The sequence below is a fragment of the Mchenga conophoros genome, linkage group LG15, assembly GCF_057382185.1.
Source record: "Mchenga conophoros isolate Kocher_MC1m ecotype Shallow Benthic linkage group LG15, M_conophoros_male_GT1.1, whole genome shotgun sequence".
NCBI classification, from domain to species: domain Eukaryota; kingdom Metazoa; phylum Chordata; class Actinopteri; order Cichliformes; family Cichlidae; genus Mchenga; species Mchenga conophoros.
In genome coordinates, this window is record NC_140540.1 from 30,341,869 (window position 1) to 30,361,337 (window position 19,469).

A 19,469-nucleotide genomic window follows, 5' to 3' on the forward strand; every position below is an offset into this window, starting at 1 on the left:
AAGCACATTCATGAGCTGTCGTGGATCATCAGGCTAGCGTGGCCTCCTGTTGGCAAATCACACAGTTGAGCACACCGTGGGCATGCAGCTGGCCAGAGCAATGACACGTACTGTTGACTAACACTGTCTCAAACACTCCTGCACAGTCAACCCTTTTCACATGCTCTGATGAAACATATGCCAAAAGTATGTGCACAGGTGTCCATATTTTAACAATTATTTCCAGCTACCTGTGTGTTTCTTTAGTAAATATACTTCGTTCTATAAATTGCAAAAAATTAGCTATGTTACCAACATGATCTTTTGACACCCACTCCCTCTAATGGATCCAAAGCTATGTTTATACCAGATACTCCTTTGCGCTATGATCGAACTGTATGCCACCGTGGAAGAATTTTGGACAGATCATACCAAACTCCTATTTTGTAGTCTCAGTACTTTTTCCCCCTCAGACAATGATGTCCATGGCAGAAGCTCACAAATTTCACAGGATGGTAAAGTAAGCACACAACTTGTCTGACACACACAGACACACACCAAGTGAAGCATTCAGAGCTCAGCAAACACTTTTGATTGATTGATTGATTGATAATACTTTATTCATCCCGAGGGAAATTGGGTTAAAGCTGCCAGCCGTGCCAGCGCTATCTTACCCTTCCGACCATACATAAATTACACAAACATCACGGGGAAGACAGGTCAGAGAGGTATAACCATGGAAAATGCACAAGATGAGAAAAGTACTGACGGTCTATAACTTCAAGTAGGCATTAATATTGTTTTCTACCTTTAATCAACTTCAACACTAGTCATGTAACTAAAAGCAAACCCGAAATTTACTGGGGAAAAGCGCCTGATCAACAACTCCAACGTGAAGAAAGAAAGACCGTTGTATCAGCTTCCACTCCCTGCTGTTTTACACAGGAAGTACTACAGTAAAGCTACAGAATTTAAAATAAAACAGTGTTGAAATTAGTCCGCTTGCTGAAGGCTGGTGGATATCATCTCACTTTCTAGCAAGCAGGGGTGAGTCTAAAGGGGGGTATGGGGTGTACTAGGCCAGATCAAGACTGTAGTAACATTTTACAGATTTAGATCAATATAAATCAATAAACTATATTGCTTAATTGTAGTGTAATAATATTAAAAAATAATAGAATAATGTACAATTATATTTTTTTTATATTACCAAACTAAAAGCTTGGGGGGGGGGGGGGGGGGGGTCCTTCCTCCACAGGCCATTAAAAATATTCCTGGGCCAATATCACTGAGCAGGACACCAGATCATCATCATCAACAGTAATTACAGGTGGCTAATTACATGATATGCTCGCATTTCTTCATTGTTACTCCTTTAAATGCTTACAGACATACATACACAGTCATACACTAGCACATTTAAACACAAACAGGCTGTAATGATTCATTCACCGAGCAACTCAAATAACTCCACGCTACAAAAAAAAAAAAAAAAAAAGAAAAAAAAAAAACAACCCCTAAATAAATAAAAAAGATTTTAAAAAGAATCGTCAACACTTTGTTTAGTCTCCAACTCTGCAGCACTCAGTTGTCACCATGTAAGCGCACTCACATTTGTAACTAAAAATAAACCTGCAACAGAAACATATTAAGGCGCATGGATGCATGCATTAGGCCCAAGCAGCCTCTTGTGGGGGGGTTTTGGTGAAAAACAACAAATCACAACAGCAGCAATGACATCATAGTTTAACATGGAGCTGGAGTTTGCTCTTTGCCATTTGTTTAGACAAAGAGGCTGAGCATTGCAGAGATGTGATCACATAGAAGAAAATGTCTTTTTTCTTATCAGATAATTTAATTTTTTTCTTTAAAAAGGATACAACAGGAATCAATGTGTGATCATGCTTTTTATTTGTTTTTGTTTCTAATGTCTCTGTAAACTTTGAATCACCTTGTTGTTGAATTGTGCTATACAAATAAATTTGCCTTGCCTTGCCTTGAATGTGAAGAAACAACTGCTGTAACTTCACGGGGGGGGGGGGGGGGGGGGGGGCGAGGGGGAGACTACAAAAGCTATATTTAAGATAAAGAAATACACTTTCTGGATGCAAAATGTTCCATATTTAACGAGAAGAAAAGTATTTTATACCAAATCATTACTCATTTCACAGTTAAATGTCAAGCAGCATTTATCTTTGGGTAACGCCGCTTCTTGGTAAATGTCAAAACCGGGTTTAATTATGACTGGTATCACTCATTGTACAAAAACCCCCAAAACAAAACAAAAAACAGTGTCAGATAATTCCAGTGTTTCACACTCAAAAGCTAGAAACTTAGCATTTGCATAATATTTCGGGAAAGCATTAATAAATCTCAATTTCACCAATTTTTTCCAGCCACTATAGTTTTCAACCTATTGACCTCGAGAGATCCTGTGATGAAGGTACTTAGGAACAATACTTTTATACAAACTTTTGTTTAGCACTACAAACTAATACACAAAGGAAGCACTAGAAGATTACATTTCTTTCTATAGACATTAGTAGATAAGCAGCAGACAGGTATCATACTAAAGTATTGAGGCCCCATGGGATGCCAAAACCAATTCAATGCTTCTTGGCAACTAGAGACCATAGTAAAGTTTCACATTTCAACAGTAGTGATGTATTAAGCAGTTAAAAGTGTTAATCTGGCCAGCCCACACTTTAATGTTAGCTACTTAACTATTAGCAATTACCCGCTAGGAACAATAGCTGTGTAAAGTTATCAATAAGCTAGCAGCGAACAGCTATGGCAAATAAAACATTAACATTATTATAGGAGCTAGACTTCTTCCTTTTTATTTCATTGATGTTGTTGTATATTTTTACGCATCTTATTTTTGCCATCCCCCATAATATCAAGTATCAGTTAGCTTAAAGTTCATCAATTGGACATTCAACATGCTGACTGAGCTCTAGTCCCACATTTCCCCCCCCCCTTATATAGCTCTCATTTTTTGATCCGCTTACAACACATATGCTCTTGCTTTGCAGCACTGTGCTTTTACCCTTTCCTTAGTATGTATATTATCAGTCGATATTAGCTACAAGCTATAAGTTATAAGTGTTATGTTGCAAAGTTTATCAACCGGTGGACACTAAAACTTCTGTTGGCAAAACACATTTGGAATATCATAAATAACCAGCTGGATCCGAGACCACTGTAAATGAGTAAATAAATAACTAAACATAACAAATTTAAGCTATAGAGAGATGGATCAGAATCAGAATCAGAATCAGAATACTTTATTGATCCCTGGGGGAAATTATTTTTTGTTACAGTGCTCCATTTTAAACCAACATTAAGACAAGACAGACAATACGCTAACTAAGAATAGTACAATATATACATATATATACACATACATAAGTCACTCATAAATAAATAGTTGGAAAAGAAACATGTGTAGCTGTAGTAGCAAACAGTGTGTTAAGTGGATGCGTTGTACAGGGAGATGGCCACAGGCAGGAATGATTTCCTGTGTCGTTCAGTGGTGCTTTTCGGTAATCTCAGTCTCTCACTGAACGAGCTCCTGTGACTGACCAGCATGTCATGGAGTGGGTGGGAGGTGTTATCCAACATTGTCTTTATCTTGGACAGCATCCGCCTCTCCGACACCACCTTGAGGGAGTCCAGCTCCATCCCCACAACATTGCTGGCCTTACGGATTAGTTTATTAAGTCTGTTGGCATCTGCGACCCTCAGCCTGCTCCCCCAGCATGCAACAGCATAGAGGATCGCACTGGCCACAACAGACTCATAGAAAATCCTCAGCATTTTCTGGCAGATGTTGAAGGACCTCAGTCGCCTCAAAAAATAGAGCCCTTCCTGTAAAGTGCTGTGGTGTTTTTAGCCCAGTCCAGTTTATTGTCAATGTGTACTCCAAGGTATTTATAGTCCTCTACAATGTCAACATTGAGCCCCTGGATTGAAACAGGGGTCAAATGTTTCCTGGTCTTCCTGAAGTCCACGATCAGTTCCTTGGTCTTTGCCACGTTGAGCTGCAGATGATTCTGCTCACACCACGTGACAAAGGAGTCGACCACAGCCCGGTACTCTGTCTCATCATCCCTGCTGATGCATCCAACCACCGCAGAGTCATCAGAAAACTTCTGAAGATGGCAGGTCTCTGTGCAGTGGCTGAAGTCTGTGCTGTAGAGGGTGAAGAGGAAGGGTGAGAGGACAGTCCCCTGTGGTGCCCCTGTGTTGCTGATCACCTTGTCAGACACACACTGTGGGAGACGTACATATTGTGGTCTTCCTGTCAGGTAATCAACAATCCAGGACACCAGAGAAGCATCCACCTGCATCGCTGCTAACTTATCACCCAGGAGGGTCGGCCTGATGGTGTTGAAAGCACTGGAAAAGTCAAAAAACATGACCCTCACAGTGCTCGCCAGCTGGTCCAGATGGGTGTAGACACGATTGAGCAGGTAGATGATGGCGTCCTCAGTTCCGAGACGAGGCTGATAAGCGAACTGAAGGGGATCCAGATGTGGTCTTACTATGGGTCGCAGCTGGTCCAGGATGAGCCTTTCCAGGGTCTTCATGATGTGGGAGGTCAGTGCCACGGGCCTGTAATCCTGGGGGCCACTGGGACGTGGCGTCTTTGGTACAGGGACGAGGCATGATGTCTTCCACATCACCGGGACCCTCTGCAGTGAGTCTGAGTGACTCAGCATAAACAGTTTATGAAAGACTCCACACAGCTGGGGGGCACAGGTCTTGAGGACAAGGGGACTCACTCCGTCTGGTCCAGCAGACTTGCCTGAGTGAAGTCTCCTCATTTGCATCTCAACCTGGTATTGAGTGAAGGTGATGGGTGGGGGAGGGGTGTCAGGAATCTCACAGGAGGAAACATGTGAAGAGAGAGGCTGGCACAGTGGTGTGGCTCTGGATTCCAGGCTGACTACAGGTGAGGTTGTGGGGGTGGGAGCAGACACTGTGGTGTCGAATCTATTGAAAAACAGATTCAACTCGTTAGCTCTATTCTCACCTCCCTCAGCTCCCCTGCTGTTGGTTGGCCTGAATCCAGTGATGGTCTTCATGCCCCTCCACACCTCTCTCATGCTGTTCTGCTGGAGTTTCCACTCCAGCTTCCTCCTGTAATTGTCCTTAGCCTCTCTGATCTTGTCCTTTAGTAACACCTGGATCTTCCTCACCTCCTCTTTGTTGCCCCCTCTGAAAGCCCTCTTCTTGTTGTTGAGGAGGGCTTTGATGTCCTTAGTCACCCACGGCTTGTTATTTGGGTAACAATGAACAGTCTGAGCTGGAACAATGGAGTCGGTGCAGAAAGTTATGTAGCCTGTGATACACTCAGTAAGCCCATTGATGTCCTCGGCGTGAGGCTCACAGAGTGTTTCCCAGTCGGTCACCTCGAAACAGCCCTGTAGTTCTGCTAAGGCCTCCTCTGACCACCTCCTGACAGTCCTGGTGGTCACAGGTTCCCTCCTCACAATTGGCACATAGCAGGGGGTGAGGTGAATCAGGTTATGATCTGACCTTCCAAGTGGGGGGAGGGAGGAGGAGCTGTATGCATCCTTGACATTAGCATACAGTAAGTCTAAAGTTTTCTCTCCCCTGGTGGGACAGTCCACATATTGTTTGAATGTTGGTAGTGTATTGTCCAGTGATACATGGTTGAAGTCACCCGAGATCACAATAAAGGCAATCTGACCTCTGCATCCCCGATGTGTTTTCCTCCAAATTTCAGCTGGTACTTCTGCGGGCCTGGCCAGCGAGCCGGCCGGCATCAGGGCGATCAGCTGATCTCTGGAGTAAACGGTCCGTGCGTGTAGGAGATGTGCCGCGGTCCCGTTCCTTGATAAAAGTAAGAGTTCCACGGCCACCAGAAGAACAAAAACTCTCTCAATCCACATGATTGAGTAAGAGATAGAAAATGGAGGAAAATACAAGTCAGAAAAAAAAAAAAAAGAATACGTAAGAAAAAAGAGCTAAACTAAGAGAAAAGCAGGAGCGACTGTAACAGGCTGCACGCTGGTTGGCACATGCGCACTACCCAATGCAGTACAACATTGGGTTTGTAAATCACCAAATATCCACATCAGTCTTTACAAAAACTAATCCGGGGGTGATGAACTCAAGGGCCGGTGTCCTGCAGGTTTTAGATATCACCCCAGGTTAACACGACTGAATCAAATGATTAGTTCGTTACGAAGCATCTAGAGAACTTCAAGACATGTTGAGGAGGTAATTTAGCTATTTGAATCAGCTGTGTTGGATCAAGGACACATCTAAAACCTGCAGGAAACTGGCCCTCAAGGCCTGGAGTTCCCCAACCACTGCTCTAAACTAAGGTAGGAGAAGTTAAGGTCTCTGTAGATGAACCTGTTGAAGAATTGTTAATAGTTGCCTGCAGCAGCCTTTGTTTCCAGATCTCTTACCTGCTCAGCTCTGGGTAGTATGTGACTGCTATTTTTGTCTCCATTGCTAAAATGTTTATCAGTAGAAATGCATTTTAAGTGCTTTATTTGTCTACTGCCACTTCTCAAAGGAACAAAGTATCCCTGAAAATACTAATCATAAAAGCAGCAAACTACCACTGAAGAGAAAAAGGAGATCATTTCTCAGTCTGGTCTGTAATATCCTGAGTGTCCATGGAGTGACTCATCAGAAAAATACAGGGAAAAGGCACAGAGTTAAACACAAGTATCATTCAGCAGGAAGAAAAACACCAAGGACGTGATGGCTGGTGGTAGCTTACAGATTAGAGAAGGGAGCTTCTAAGCAGGAGGCCAATGATGTGAATCACGAGGTCAGCAAGGACGAAGTATGAATAAAAATGAATGAGTAATTCTCTCCTTATAAATTACTGTTGAGACACCCTTGAGCAAGGCACTTAACTTTCAGAAGCAGCAGGCTGTGGTTATGGTAAAGACATTAATTGGTCTTTTCTGTCTGTCACAACCTTAAAAATACCCTAATATATATCCAAGTAAAGCAATATGTTACCTATGGTGACTTAATACTAAGAGCTCCATGTCACATCTTTTACTGTAGTGAATCAGCAGTAATCCTGGGAGAGCTGGCCCTGTGTCAGCCACAAATCCACGGTATGATTACTTTGCTCCTCTGGTTGACTTTACCTCAGTAAACAGCCATCCAGTAGACGGCCGAAACATAAGACCTGAGGGATGAAACTCGTCTGGAACGTCAAAGGGATGAAAACTTTGGGGGGGGGGGGTCCTGGCTCAGAGAGGACTGCAAAGCGGGCCTTTTTGGAGCAGATTGGAAGAGAAATGAGAATGTGAGATTAAGGATGGACTGGCTGACAGCAACTGCAGAAAGAGGTGAAGGGGAGAGAGAAAGCATGAGGGGCAGATGATGGCAAGCTGCCAGGAGATCAAAATCTTCCCCAAAAACTTCAAAAGCAAATCGTTCTGGCACAACACCTTTATTCTCCTGTCCCATTTTATAGTTCAATTCACCCCCATCAATAAACAGACAACATTATACATTCGGTTTTATAGTCAGATTATACTCTTATACTCTTCCAGTTGATTGGTCTGTTTATAATAATTTCTAACATTTTATAGGAATATAAAATATATGACAATTCAGGTATCACAATAACACAAGGTCACATCAGCAGCTCTGCAGCCCTCACTCTGCATCTGGTGGAAAACTTGGACCAGTCCTTGCATTTACATGGAAACCATAATACAGGAATAGCAATCCCGATGATTTATAAAGTTAATGGCCTGTTCAAAAAGTTCATAAAAAAAAAAGACACAGACACACCATTGTATTTCCAGTCTGGACAAGGCCTTTGAAAAATTCCAACTTTGAAAACCAGGTTGCGATCAGCTTGTGTATTAGAGGGGAATAAGGCCAAATGTGCCTCCAGAGCTTGCTACCAATTCCTCACTTTCCTTTAGAGGTCACATTTATTTCTACGATAGGGCACAGACAGGGGGGGCTGAATCCCTGGGATTTGTGGACAAAGACTGCTACGCTGAAATTAACAGAGAGCGATGCCATTATGTGTCCATTAAGTAATCAAATCACAGTTCTTGTAATATTGTCTGTGAAGGTTCTCAGTCATCCAGGTCATCGTAGTCTAAGGAGCTTGGAAAGAAAAGCGTCTGGACTTCTTTAAGACAACTGACAACAACTTAAAGAAGTCCAGACGCTTTTCTTTCCAAGCTCCTTAGACTTCTTGTAATATTATTGTCAGAAAATCTATTAATCTGACCTGTAAAGACGAGGAAAGGATCCCTGACTCTGTCACTCTGAGATACGATAAACCCAAAGAAGAGACCAGAATCAGTGACTGTGTCTTCAGTCTTTTAAGTCAACGTAAAGTGTATTGCATTTATTCCAATTTCAAATTAGCCTTAGGATGACCTCATTAATATCTCATTTGGAGTAGATACCATAGCTGGCTGCAGTCCAGCTTCAACTCATGAGGGACTGGGGGTGTTTTTCTCTTCATAAACAGTTCCTCCAGTGCAACACTTACATTAAAATGTTCCAAGCTGCATGGAGTCTGACCTCAGCTCCTGCCATTCATCTGTGGCGTGAACCTGTAGTGCCTCAGAGGCACGTGGCCCTTCAGCAGTTGTCAAGAACTATTACTGTGACGCCTCACAGCCCCCCATCGCCCTTACAGTGCTGCTTATCAAACAGCCAGAGATAAGCTGGCATCGGTGGTATGTGTGCCCTGACAGAACATGGAAGAATAAGCTGACAAGCATTATATAAAGTCTCCTCCTAATGGTTTAAGAAGGACCATTCACCAGGTACCTTTTACCTTAAGAGTCAGGATGAGGCCATGTTGCTAAACATCCAGCATTCACACACGCACCTCACTAAGAACTCATAAACTAAGTTCTTGGATCTAGCAATACACATAGATGTGAAACAATCAATAGGCGTTTTAACGTCATCAATACCATCTCTCAATCCTTTTTTTTGTTTATTTTGTAACTAATTGATATCAAACTGGGTAAGTTCTGACGCAAAATGCCCAATTTTGCAACAGTAAAGAATCCTTCAAATAATTCCGAAATCCGTTTAGCTGAAGTTTATCACTTGTAAACTGGGCCTAACCTCACCTATGGTTAAACTGGAATTATATTTCCCCACCTTTCTGAGAAGTTCTACTAACAAAACAGACAAACCAAACCACTCACATAACCTTTTCATTGTATTTTTTTTTTAAACTGCAAATTTAGAAAGTTTGACTTACATTGGCTGCCTATTAAATTTTGTATTGATTTTAAAGTTCTGCTGCTTACTTTCAAATGCTATCTCACCAAAGGTCTGTGAGATAGCCCCTGACTATCTCACCGACCTCCTCAGTCTCTGTACTCCCAGCCGTTCTTTACGATCTTCCGGTCAGTTACTTCTGGCCCAGCCCAGGCACCGTCTGAAGACTAGGGGTGATCGTGCTTTTGCCTCTGGAATAGTCTTCCTGCTACCATTTGTGCCTCTGACTCCATTCAATCCTTTAAAGCACACTTGAAAACTTACCTATTCAACCTGGCTTTTCTAATTTGCTAATTCTCACCTCATTAATTGCTGTATCGCTACTCATTTCTCTGGATAATCATGATCTCTCCCTTTCTCTACTTACTAATGCTTTTTGTTTCTTTTCTCTACTTTCTCTATTTTACCTTGTTTTAATGACTTACTGTTCAGTGTAATCATTTACCGTTATTTTTACTGTGAAGCACTTTGGTGTATCCCCTGGTTTTAAACGTGCTAAATAAATAAAATTGTATTGTAATTTTAAAAAGCTAATATTGTATATCTGAGTTATTGACACTATATAAAAGATTGCTAAAGCCATATAATCAGTTTGTGGACTGATGTTCTGAAGACTTGAGTTTCACCGTTTTTAAACCTTGGTATCAAAAGCAAAGGATGAATGTGACTGAGAAACCAAGAACACTGCACACTCATACTTTTACACAATCTCACTACATTTTGCAACCACAAGAGTAGCCCCTGGATGGCTGTTGGAAAGAATGCAGGTTCAAGGCACTACTGCATTTCCAGACTTTGCTGTTTTCACTTCTTTATTGACAGTCAGTAGTTTGGGTTTTTCAGTAAGTCTCCTTGGCCTCTGCAAAGTAGCAGTTACCATTTTAAAAGCAAAAATGTTTTATGAAAGAAAGAAAAAAAAGTTTAGTCATCTAAAAAAATATATATATTGTAAAGGTTTATATCTTATTGTAAATTTAAATATAATGGGGGGGTGGGGAACCCTTCAACGTGGCTAGCGCAAAAATAAATGTCAACTCATCCACCCACCGTCACCTTCGCCCAGCTGTGAGTTAAATAATCAAACTGCCTTCTTTGCTGTGATGATTGGAACAAATTGAACAGCGCTTTGCTGGAGATAATTTTGAAAATGGCTTGCTAATACTCACCTCCAGGAGCATGTACTGAATACTCAATGGGATAATAACTTTGGGGTGTTCATGTGGTCACAGCCATGTGGCACATGGGGGACAAGGAAAGGACAAAAAAAAACAAAAAACAAAAAAACAAACCAACAACAACAGATCCACACAAGTGTCCTGCATGAGTCAGCTGCAAGCAGCTGGGGCAGCCACTCGTCCACACACCTGTTCTATGACACAGACACACAAATACATTCCTTCTAAACAAGATTTCTGCCTCTGAAAACAACTTGTGTTAAAAATTACATCAGTCTTTATTTCTCTCTGTTGCTATCTGCAGTTTGGTGATGTTCATTTTCAGCGCTCCTCCTTGTACTTTAAAAGACATGCTCAGGGGCTCATAAGAGACTAAAAACAACTAATGAGGGAGTTGTTAAGAAATATGAGGAAGAGGATGGGAAAATGAGAGACATGAGAAGTTAGCGGTTTCCATTCTGGGACACGGACGCAACATGCGGCTCTTTGAAACAACCAAAACTATTGTTAACCACAGTTTGGCCTACAGAGAGATTCCAACAGCTGGCTTCAATTAAGGGTTTTCTTTAAAGAGGCAGGCCTCCTGCACACTGCATGTCTCACTTCTTAACACACACACACACACACACACACAGTAAAATAAAGATCTCAAATGTCCACAGAAGCGGTTTTGACACTGAGCTTTGTCTGGATGAATGTGAGCATCACAAATGAAACACGCAACAGGAAATGTCTGACAAACATTGCCGTGCTATGTTAGCCATGTCAAACAGAATCAAGTAAATCCAACACTTCTTCTGGACACATTCCTGTGGAGATGGCAGCTCTACATGAACTGAAGAAAAAAAAATTTTAAAATACAAAAAAAATAAAATAAAAAGAATACAGCTTTCATGCATGATGTATCTAAACAAGGCCAGTGCTAGACCTTGACACTTTGGTGGTAACATTACAGTGTGGCTGCTCATGCAGGAGGCATTTCAGGAACCTCAAGGCTTGTGCAACAATGTTACACCAAATCGTGGAAAATAAGGCCACAAGAAATGCATTGTACATCATGACCCCCAGAAAGAGTAAAGTAACACAGCATTCATTTTCACTCCCACACTCAGCTCTATATGAGGCTGAAATTTTGTTCATGTGGACACTCACTACGGATGATGGTTCTTCACAAGAAGTTGCGTATGTTTTGGGTCATTTCTCTGACTAAAGCGATAATCTAGACCCACTTTTGCTCCTGACTGCTTGAGGTTCTCTTTTAAAATCTTCACATGTCCTTCTTTATTCATATTTCCTTCTAGATGAGATTCCCAGTTCCAAACACACTGAAGCGTTCCCACAGCATAATAGTCCCACCACCGTGTTGTAAGTTACTCCCTTCTCCAAACATAAGCAGTGTTTTTATTGCCAAATGAATGAGACAAAACTAGAGCCCATTTTCATCTGATTCTATCATTAGTAATAGTAATTTCTAGTCACTTCAGATGCTCACCTTGGAGTTGAGAAACATTTAACTTGAGACTCGTCAGCGATTATTTTGCTGTCACTGAATATCACTGTGGTCACCACATCACAGCACTACTAACAGAATTCATTCAACTTTTTCCTCTATGGGTTTAAAAGATTTCTTACCATCTGTTTCTATGTTGTACATCATTCAACATTCCCCTTTTTTCCTTACACAAAAGCCCACGTTGTTATGTCACCACCAAACACCACAGTGTGGGATGGGTCTTCCCTCCACATTAAACAAGCACTGACACATGTTTGTGTCAAAAGAGACACCATCAAGCACAACCTGCTTGTCAAAAAGTGTTTTGCCATAAGTGAAGTAAAGTTGAAAGGATGCAAATACAATTTGCACAATAGATATCCGAAAATAATTTGGACAAAAACAGACCTCCATAGAATAAGCAGCCGTTCAAAGTATCTGCACGAATAGGCTTTCCCTTCAGAAGATATCATGTTTTAATGGAAAACAGAGACTTCATCCACGCTACATAACAGCCACACATGGTAAGCTATGATGGTTTTGTCAGGTGGTACATCCAACATGCTGCACGAACATTGTCAAACCCGTGTCCTCCCGAGTTCATGACACATGTCAGAACTGCACTATGTGTTTAAGCAGCTATCATATGTCTTCGCCATCTGCCACCAGACTCGCTCAGGCTGGGTGTCTATGGAGCTAGCGTTTATTTACCAGCCATTCTCTGTGTGCTTCTCTGCGCGTGTGTGACAATCATGATGTGGCATCAAATAAATGCCACCCCATCAGCAGCACCGCTGAAAGATAATCCTCTCTCATGCAGAGTGGGAGTAGCAGCAGCAGGAGGAATAAGCGAGCGCCATTCCAAACCCATGCACGTCCACAAATGCAGCACAAATTCAGATTCAACTGAGCGCGCCTGCTGGCGTTAATAAAACCTGACCACAAACAAACACCCTCTAATAAGGCGAACACGGCACTGCAAGCAGGCGCGCACCGGTTACTCGATACAAGCCGTTATGGAAGCAAAGTTGGCGTAATTTTGTAGTTTTCATTGTTTCATCTCTCCCCCCCCCCAAAAAAAAAAAAAAAAAAACACTCACTCCTCTCACACTATTTCAGAATGAAGACAGGGGCTTCCTACCTCATGGTGAAAGTGGTGTCAGGCCAAATATGTCACAGAGTCTTTCGAATAACGACGACGGCTGAGTTGCTGTGTAGTTTTCACCAAAGTTCGCTGCTCGGTTCAACGATACAAGCGACCTAAGATGAATGGGGACTCCCGACGACGGCGTGACAAGATGTTTCACAGTTTGCGGGCTATCCGATAAAAGTACAAAAAAGGAAAAGAAAAAAGAAAATGGTGGCTTAAAAAGAAACAGTCGACTCCTACATGTTCTAGAGCATCGCCGCTCCGCTGCTGGCACTGAATCACTGGGAACTAAAGCGGAGAATCGCAGCGTTTCTCGGCTGTTTCTGACGCACTCAGCTCTATGTGATGCGGCGCTGTGCCGCTCGGATACCGGTCTGCTGCCGCTGGCTGCTGGCCGCAACATGTGCTGCGTTTAAGGACCCGCTGTAAACTCCTACTCTGAAGTTTCTCGGGAATAAATATGCCCCCTTCCCTAAAACAAACAAACAAAAAATGAATTTTACCAGCGCCAGGTGTGTCTACAGAAAAGTATTGCCTTTCGTCTTGAAACTCCTTCAGGCACTTATTGGGGCAGTTTTTCTAAACGAACTTTGATTTAAATGGTTACATCATGGACAAAAATCGGCATGTCTAGCATCAGCACGTATGTAATAAAACTGTTTAAAATGTTTGCCCCAAAATAACGTTTTAATAACCTTTCTTCACTTGCAAGTTATGTGTTCTACCACCAACTTTGCTGTCGTGGAAACCTCTAATGCATTTCAATCTAGGACTGGTCCAGGTTTCTTCATGTATTGTACCTTTTATAAAATGAAGCTTATTTTGGAAAAACACAACAGAAGGCTAATTTAGTTCGAAACATAACTCAGGCAACAGCACCCGGCTTGCTGCCTTTTTTTCATGCGAGCCGGCATAAGTTGGTTATGTCGCACTGTACCTGAATGCAGCAATTTACGCAGCTTGTCAGACGTCGCACGTACAGGTTGCCCTTGACAACTGAGGTGGATAACTTTTTCAGTGTTTCTGCGTTGACTGGTTCCTGTAAGGAGTTGGTTATGTCTTTAATAACACTCCGTTGTTCTTTATCTTAATTTCCACACTTATAGACAATAGTTCAAATGGATTTCATTATGATTTACACACATTCACAACATTTTACTCATGCCCTTGATAACTAACATGTAAGTCTTAATTATGTAATTATGTTAGTCAGTCTAACTGAAAACAGTAGTAAAGTAAACAAGCAACAACCATTGTACATTTATTTCCCAACTTTTTTCTTCTTATTGTTTGTTTTGTCAGGTTGGATGATGAAAGTCGGCATTGTCAGGTTTCTACAGAGATGTTCAATAGAGTTCAGGTCAGTAACTGGGCTACTCTAGGACATCCGTAGAGTTGTCCCTAAGCCACTCCTGTGTTGTCATTGTCATGTTGGAAAGTGAACCTTCAAGTAATTGTCACAGAGACATCCTCAGTGAAAACCTGTTCCACATGTGGAACAGGTTTTCACTGAGGATGTCTCTGTACTTTTCTACTTTCAGCTTTCCCTAAACCCTAATTAGTCTCCAGTCCCTTCTGCTGAAAAATAGCCAGACACCATGATGCCACCATACTTCATTGTAGGGATGATATTGAGTAGGTCATAAGCTCTGCCTGGTTTCCCTTCAGACATAATATTTAGAACTGAGGCCACAAAGTTTAATCAAACCACAGAATCATGTTTGGTCACAGTCTGAGTGGTTTAAACTACAGATGGCACGATACCACTTTTTTATGTCCAATACCGATACCGATATCATACATTTGGATATCTGCCAATACCGATATGAATCCGATATAGTGTATTTTTTAATCAATAAAACAGTTTTTTTAACATCTTGCTGCATTTTGTATAAGGTCATAGTCAAGCTTTTGTGTTTTCTTTTAAACTAAAGCAATTCTGTTATACCTGTATGCAAAAACTACACTGCACCCAAAATATTTAATTGTTCAACAATACTCAGTGGCGGTCCTAGGCTGTTCGGTGCCCTGGGCGAACACCCCCTCTGCCAGCTTGAAGGATTGACCACCTACAGGGGCGAGTGGGCAATTTATATATATATATATATATATATATATATATATATATATATATATATATATATATATATATATATATATATGTATATATATATATATTAGTGCTATTTCTTAAATGTGTAAAATCTGTAACATAATGTTACATAATGTTTGGAGTTTAGTCTGTTACTGTTAAATATTCTGATTCTGATTGTTTCAGGATGACCTGCCATGACATCTGCTTACCTGTATCTTTTGCTCTTTTCTCCTCCTCTTCTTTTCTCTTTTTTCTAAACTGAGCACCTGATGGCTTTGAACTTTTCTTGTCCATCTTCCATTGGTTTTAATTTTGCACTCCAGTATGAACAATCACCCCCCAACCCGAGGATCACCACAACATAACCTAATAGACCTACACCTTAGTTCACAGAATCACTTTGTCTAGGGTTTATTTCTGGGATTTCGCACAACCCAGGATTCAAATCATGAATACATAATGGACTTGGATTTACAACATTATAAATGAAATGTGCTCTGTTTGGAAGCAGCAGGGCCCCCCTCCCCTTTCGACGGTTTGTGTGTGAGACTTTAAATCATCAAATATAAATTTTAAATTGTTATTGATCCCTTCACCAAAAGTCCTAAAGTGTATATTTATTTTCTTACTCTTCTTATATTTATTGTTTGTTTACTTGCACTGTTGTAACTGGAGCCTCGTCTCTCTATATCCTGGACTGTATGTAGCGGAGATGACAATAAAGTTTACTTTGACTTCAGCAGCGAGCAGGCGCACCGAGGGCTCTCGCGCTCACTTTTCGCGTATGGAATTTTGAAAAAACAGCGGTGCAAATTATAAGTCTGTATTATAATGTCTGTTGTTTTCGTGTTTGGTTTGTTTTTATTTAGTTTTATTTTGCGGGTTGGTTATTAGATGCTGCTCCAGCCAGCCAGAGAATCCCCCGCCGCCCCGCCCTCTCCTCCCTGTGCCGCAAGCAGCAGGCGCACTACGCAAACGAGGGCGCCCTTACTCCCAGCAAATGGGCGATAGAAAACCGATCGGTGCCTGTGACATTCCCAATATGCGCTGGCATGACGTCGGGCAGCATGAGTACAAGTAAATGGGCGTGATGCCGCCCCCCACCACGATGCCGCCCGGGCAACCGCCCGTGTCGCTCGTATCGAAAACTGCTACTGACAATAATGATCAATCTAATAAACTTAAACCTACACCATCCTCCCTATTCTGCCATTTTAAAGAGTACTTAGCAGAAATATTAAACAACCTAACTAATAGGGTTGCAAACTCCCAGCAAAAAAAAAAAACAAGGAACCACCCCCCCACCCTCTGCCTCGTCATTCTATACATTTTACATCAGATTAAAACTTTGGGTGTAAGATTCAGATAATTATTTATTAAAAGCTAGACGTTTTAGACGAGAATAAGAAAGATAAGTATTTCTTAGTACCCCTCTTTTCCCTGTTAATGCCCTACCTGCCCCCCTGGCAAAACTTTGCTAGATCCGCCCCTGCACAGTTACCAGCCGTCAGCTAGGTAGAAAAGGATCCTGGTGTAGAAACTAATATTAAATAAATTCTAACAACAGCTTATCAAGCTTAAACGTGCTGCTGTTGTTCAGCCGCTGGTTTCCTCTTTCTGGTGCAAAGTGGGCCAAAAACAAGCAAGAGAGACGGACTCACGACAGAAAAGCCGATCAGCTGATCATTGAAGTAGCAACAGGAGAGGGAGGGAGAGAATGAGGGGCAGTCGCTACATATATCCGTTGTTATTATGCTTAACGTGGGAATGCTTTACAGACATTCCAAAATGAACTTACACACTTGCTTTACTTCTCTCTGGGATAAATTTCTCGGAGATGAAATGCCGGTTTGGTAGCAAGGCTCCAAATGCTCAACCAGACAGAGGTCTTGCACGCCACAGCCGCTCTATCGCATGAGGCATACTGCTCCGACGCGCTAACATTTCACTGCATACATTTATTTCACAGCTAGAATTATATTGCTTATTAGTCATAAAGCCTAGATCAATGGAGAGCTCCAGTGATAGTTATCCATGTGGTCTTCTTCTTCTGTCCTTTAGTCAAAGTGATCATTAGGTCCTTGGTCATCTCTCTCACTATACCCCCCCCCCCCCCCCCCCTGCTTGTTGGGCTTGTTATTTGCTCTCATATATATAATCAGTTGTGAAACCTTCTATAGAGAGCTGTGTGTCTTTCCAGATCGCATCCAATCAATTGAGTTTAGCACAGGCGGACTCTAATCAAGGTGTAGAAACATCTCAGCAATGATCAAGAGAAATGTGTCGTTGTGTTTTTGCCAAAGACTATGTAAATGTGATATTTCGGGGGAGGGGTCTGAATGCTTTCTGAACACACTGTAAAATGAAAGCTGGAAACATTCAGACTTTAGTGTGATTCAGTGGTTCTCAAGCTTTTAACAGGCTTTGTCTCATAAAGAATCCCTCCCTACTCTGATGGGAATTTTTATTAATGTCTTTGACTGAGAAAATACATTTGAGGATTTTACTTTCAAGTACACACACACAAAAACAACTTGTAGCCCTCCCCACAAAGACAAACAGGTGTCAGAAACACAGACAGCTGATGTTCTGCCACAGGTGGTGCCTGACACAAACTGTGTGATTTACTGCTGGTCACTCTCTCTACTGCGGGTGTGTGTTTATGTGTGAGTGGACTGATGTGAGAGTTCATGCTGGTGTGGTAAAAACGCTGACTGCTGATCCCTGACGATTATTAATGTGCAAGTCAGTGAGAAGCAAAATTGTCATCCTGTTGTCACCATTACAGATCCGCAGCCACAGCGAGTGTTTCTATTTTAACTGGTTGCTTGAATTTCAGCCATATGTGTGTGGGATATATCACATGTCCATCATCAAGTGAAGTCCTGTAAGCTACTGACACACAAAAGGGCTGAAAGAAGCTTATCAGAGGTGAGGCTGAATCAGTTAGTCCACAAAACTGAAAGGACTATTTATTTATGTAGCTGAAGGAGATCCTCCTCCTCCCTGAATTGTATAAGTGCACAAACCACTCCTGTGTGTCGTTGTGGTTTTATAGCCGAACGGAAAGACCTGACTCAAGACCTGACTCTATAGTTCTTGTAGACTGCAAGTACAAGGTGGCAAATCCCAAAACATAACAGATTACACATTCTATTATCCTCTTCTAGGACATCTAACAGCTTCCTAGAAATATCATTATCAAACTGTATGTAGTGGAAAGGACAAACAGACTTTTACCACAACATTAGAGGCAGCTATAGTTTGCAATGTTGCCTCTGAGATGCAGGTTCTTCGTGCTAAAAGCCTGTGTTTTGTCAGTTTGTTCATGAAGGGTCTTGTCGCTGTGTTCTTCTGTGAGGATGGAGTCCCCGTGGGTGTGTATGTGTCGAAACACTAGCACCATCCATCCTAAAATCCGAAATCAATACAAGTCATCCACTCGAGTGACTGAGCTGTGACTGACTCACCGATGATGAATGAACCATCAGCACAACGCCCACTCCTCACCAGCTCTGTTGTTGTGACATCTAACACAATGAAGCAGTAAATGTCATTAGATCTGAGGCAAATGAAGCATACTCTCACTGCAAACTGCTCAAAGGCAAAAGGGCACCATCCAAATCCTGATGCAAGCAGCCTGATCTGAACTCAGTTTTGTTGCATCAGTTTTCTTCTGCGCTCATTAGGTCTCTAAAGTTCACCCCAGATGCCAGTGAACTCTGTCTGCCATCTAGTGTGGAGACCATGAAATGATCTCCACAACACTACCAACATTCTGCCAGTGTTAAAAAACATCTTTGTATTTGGGTACTGTAATTCTTTTCCACACTTACTTCACTAAAATATTTTTCTAGTACCTTAGGTGCATTGGTACTTATTAGTCCTAATCCTCTGAGCTCTAAGACAGGGATGGGGAACTCCAGGCTTCAAGGGCCGGTGTCTTGCAGGTTTTAGATGTGTCCTTTATCCAACATAGCTGATTTAAATGCCCAAATTACCTCTTCAACATGTCTTGAAGTTCTCCAGAGGACTCATAATGAACTAATCATTTAAATCAGGCGTGTTGACCCACGGTTATATCTAAAACCTCCAGGACACCGGCCCTTGAGGCCTGGAGTTCCCCACCCCTGCTATAAGACAGTAAGTCATAAATGGAACCCTAAATTTATAGGGAAAACGTGAGAAGATTTAGATGTGTTTCAGTTAAAATTGTTATTTTCTTTGCTCCCTGGTTGTGAAGACATGAGAGAACAATTTCATAAAAACAAAAATTACATACTGTGATAGCCCTGGGTAAGAATT

The 19,469-nt window shown here is 41.8% G+C and overlaps 1 protein-coding gene across 1 annotated transcript in view; it reads right to left on the minus strand.

Annotated features, from left to right (window-relative positions):
* enah (ENAH actin regulator) overlaps positions 1–13,495 on the minus strand; it is a 144,709-nt gene extending 131,214 nt beyond the window's left edge. The window contains exon 1 of the mRNA XM_085248258.1: positions 13,061–13,495. Coding sequence (XP_085104384.1) covers positions 13,061–13,065 — 5 coding nt within the window. The 5' untranslated portion in view covers positions 13,066–13,495. The remainder of the gene's footprint in view (positions 1–13,060) is intronic.
* Positions 13,496–19,469: the final 5,974 nt, after the last annotated feature.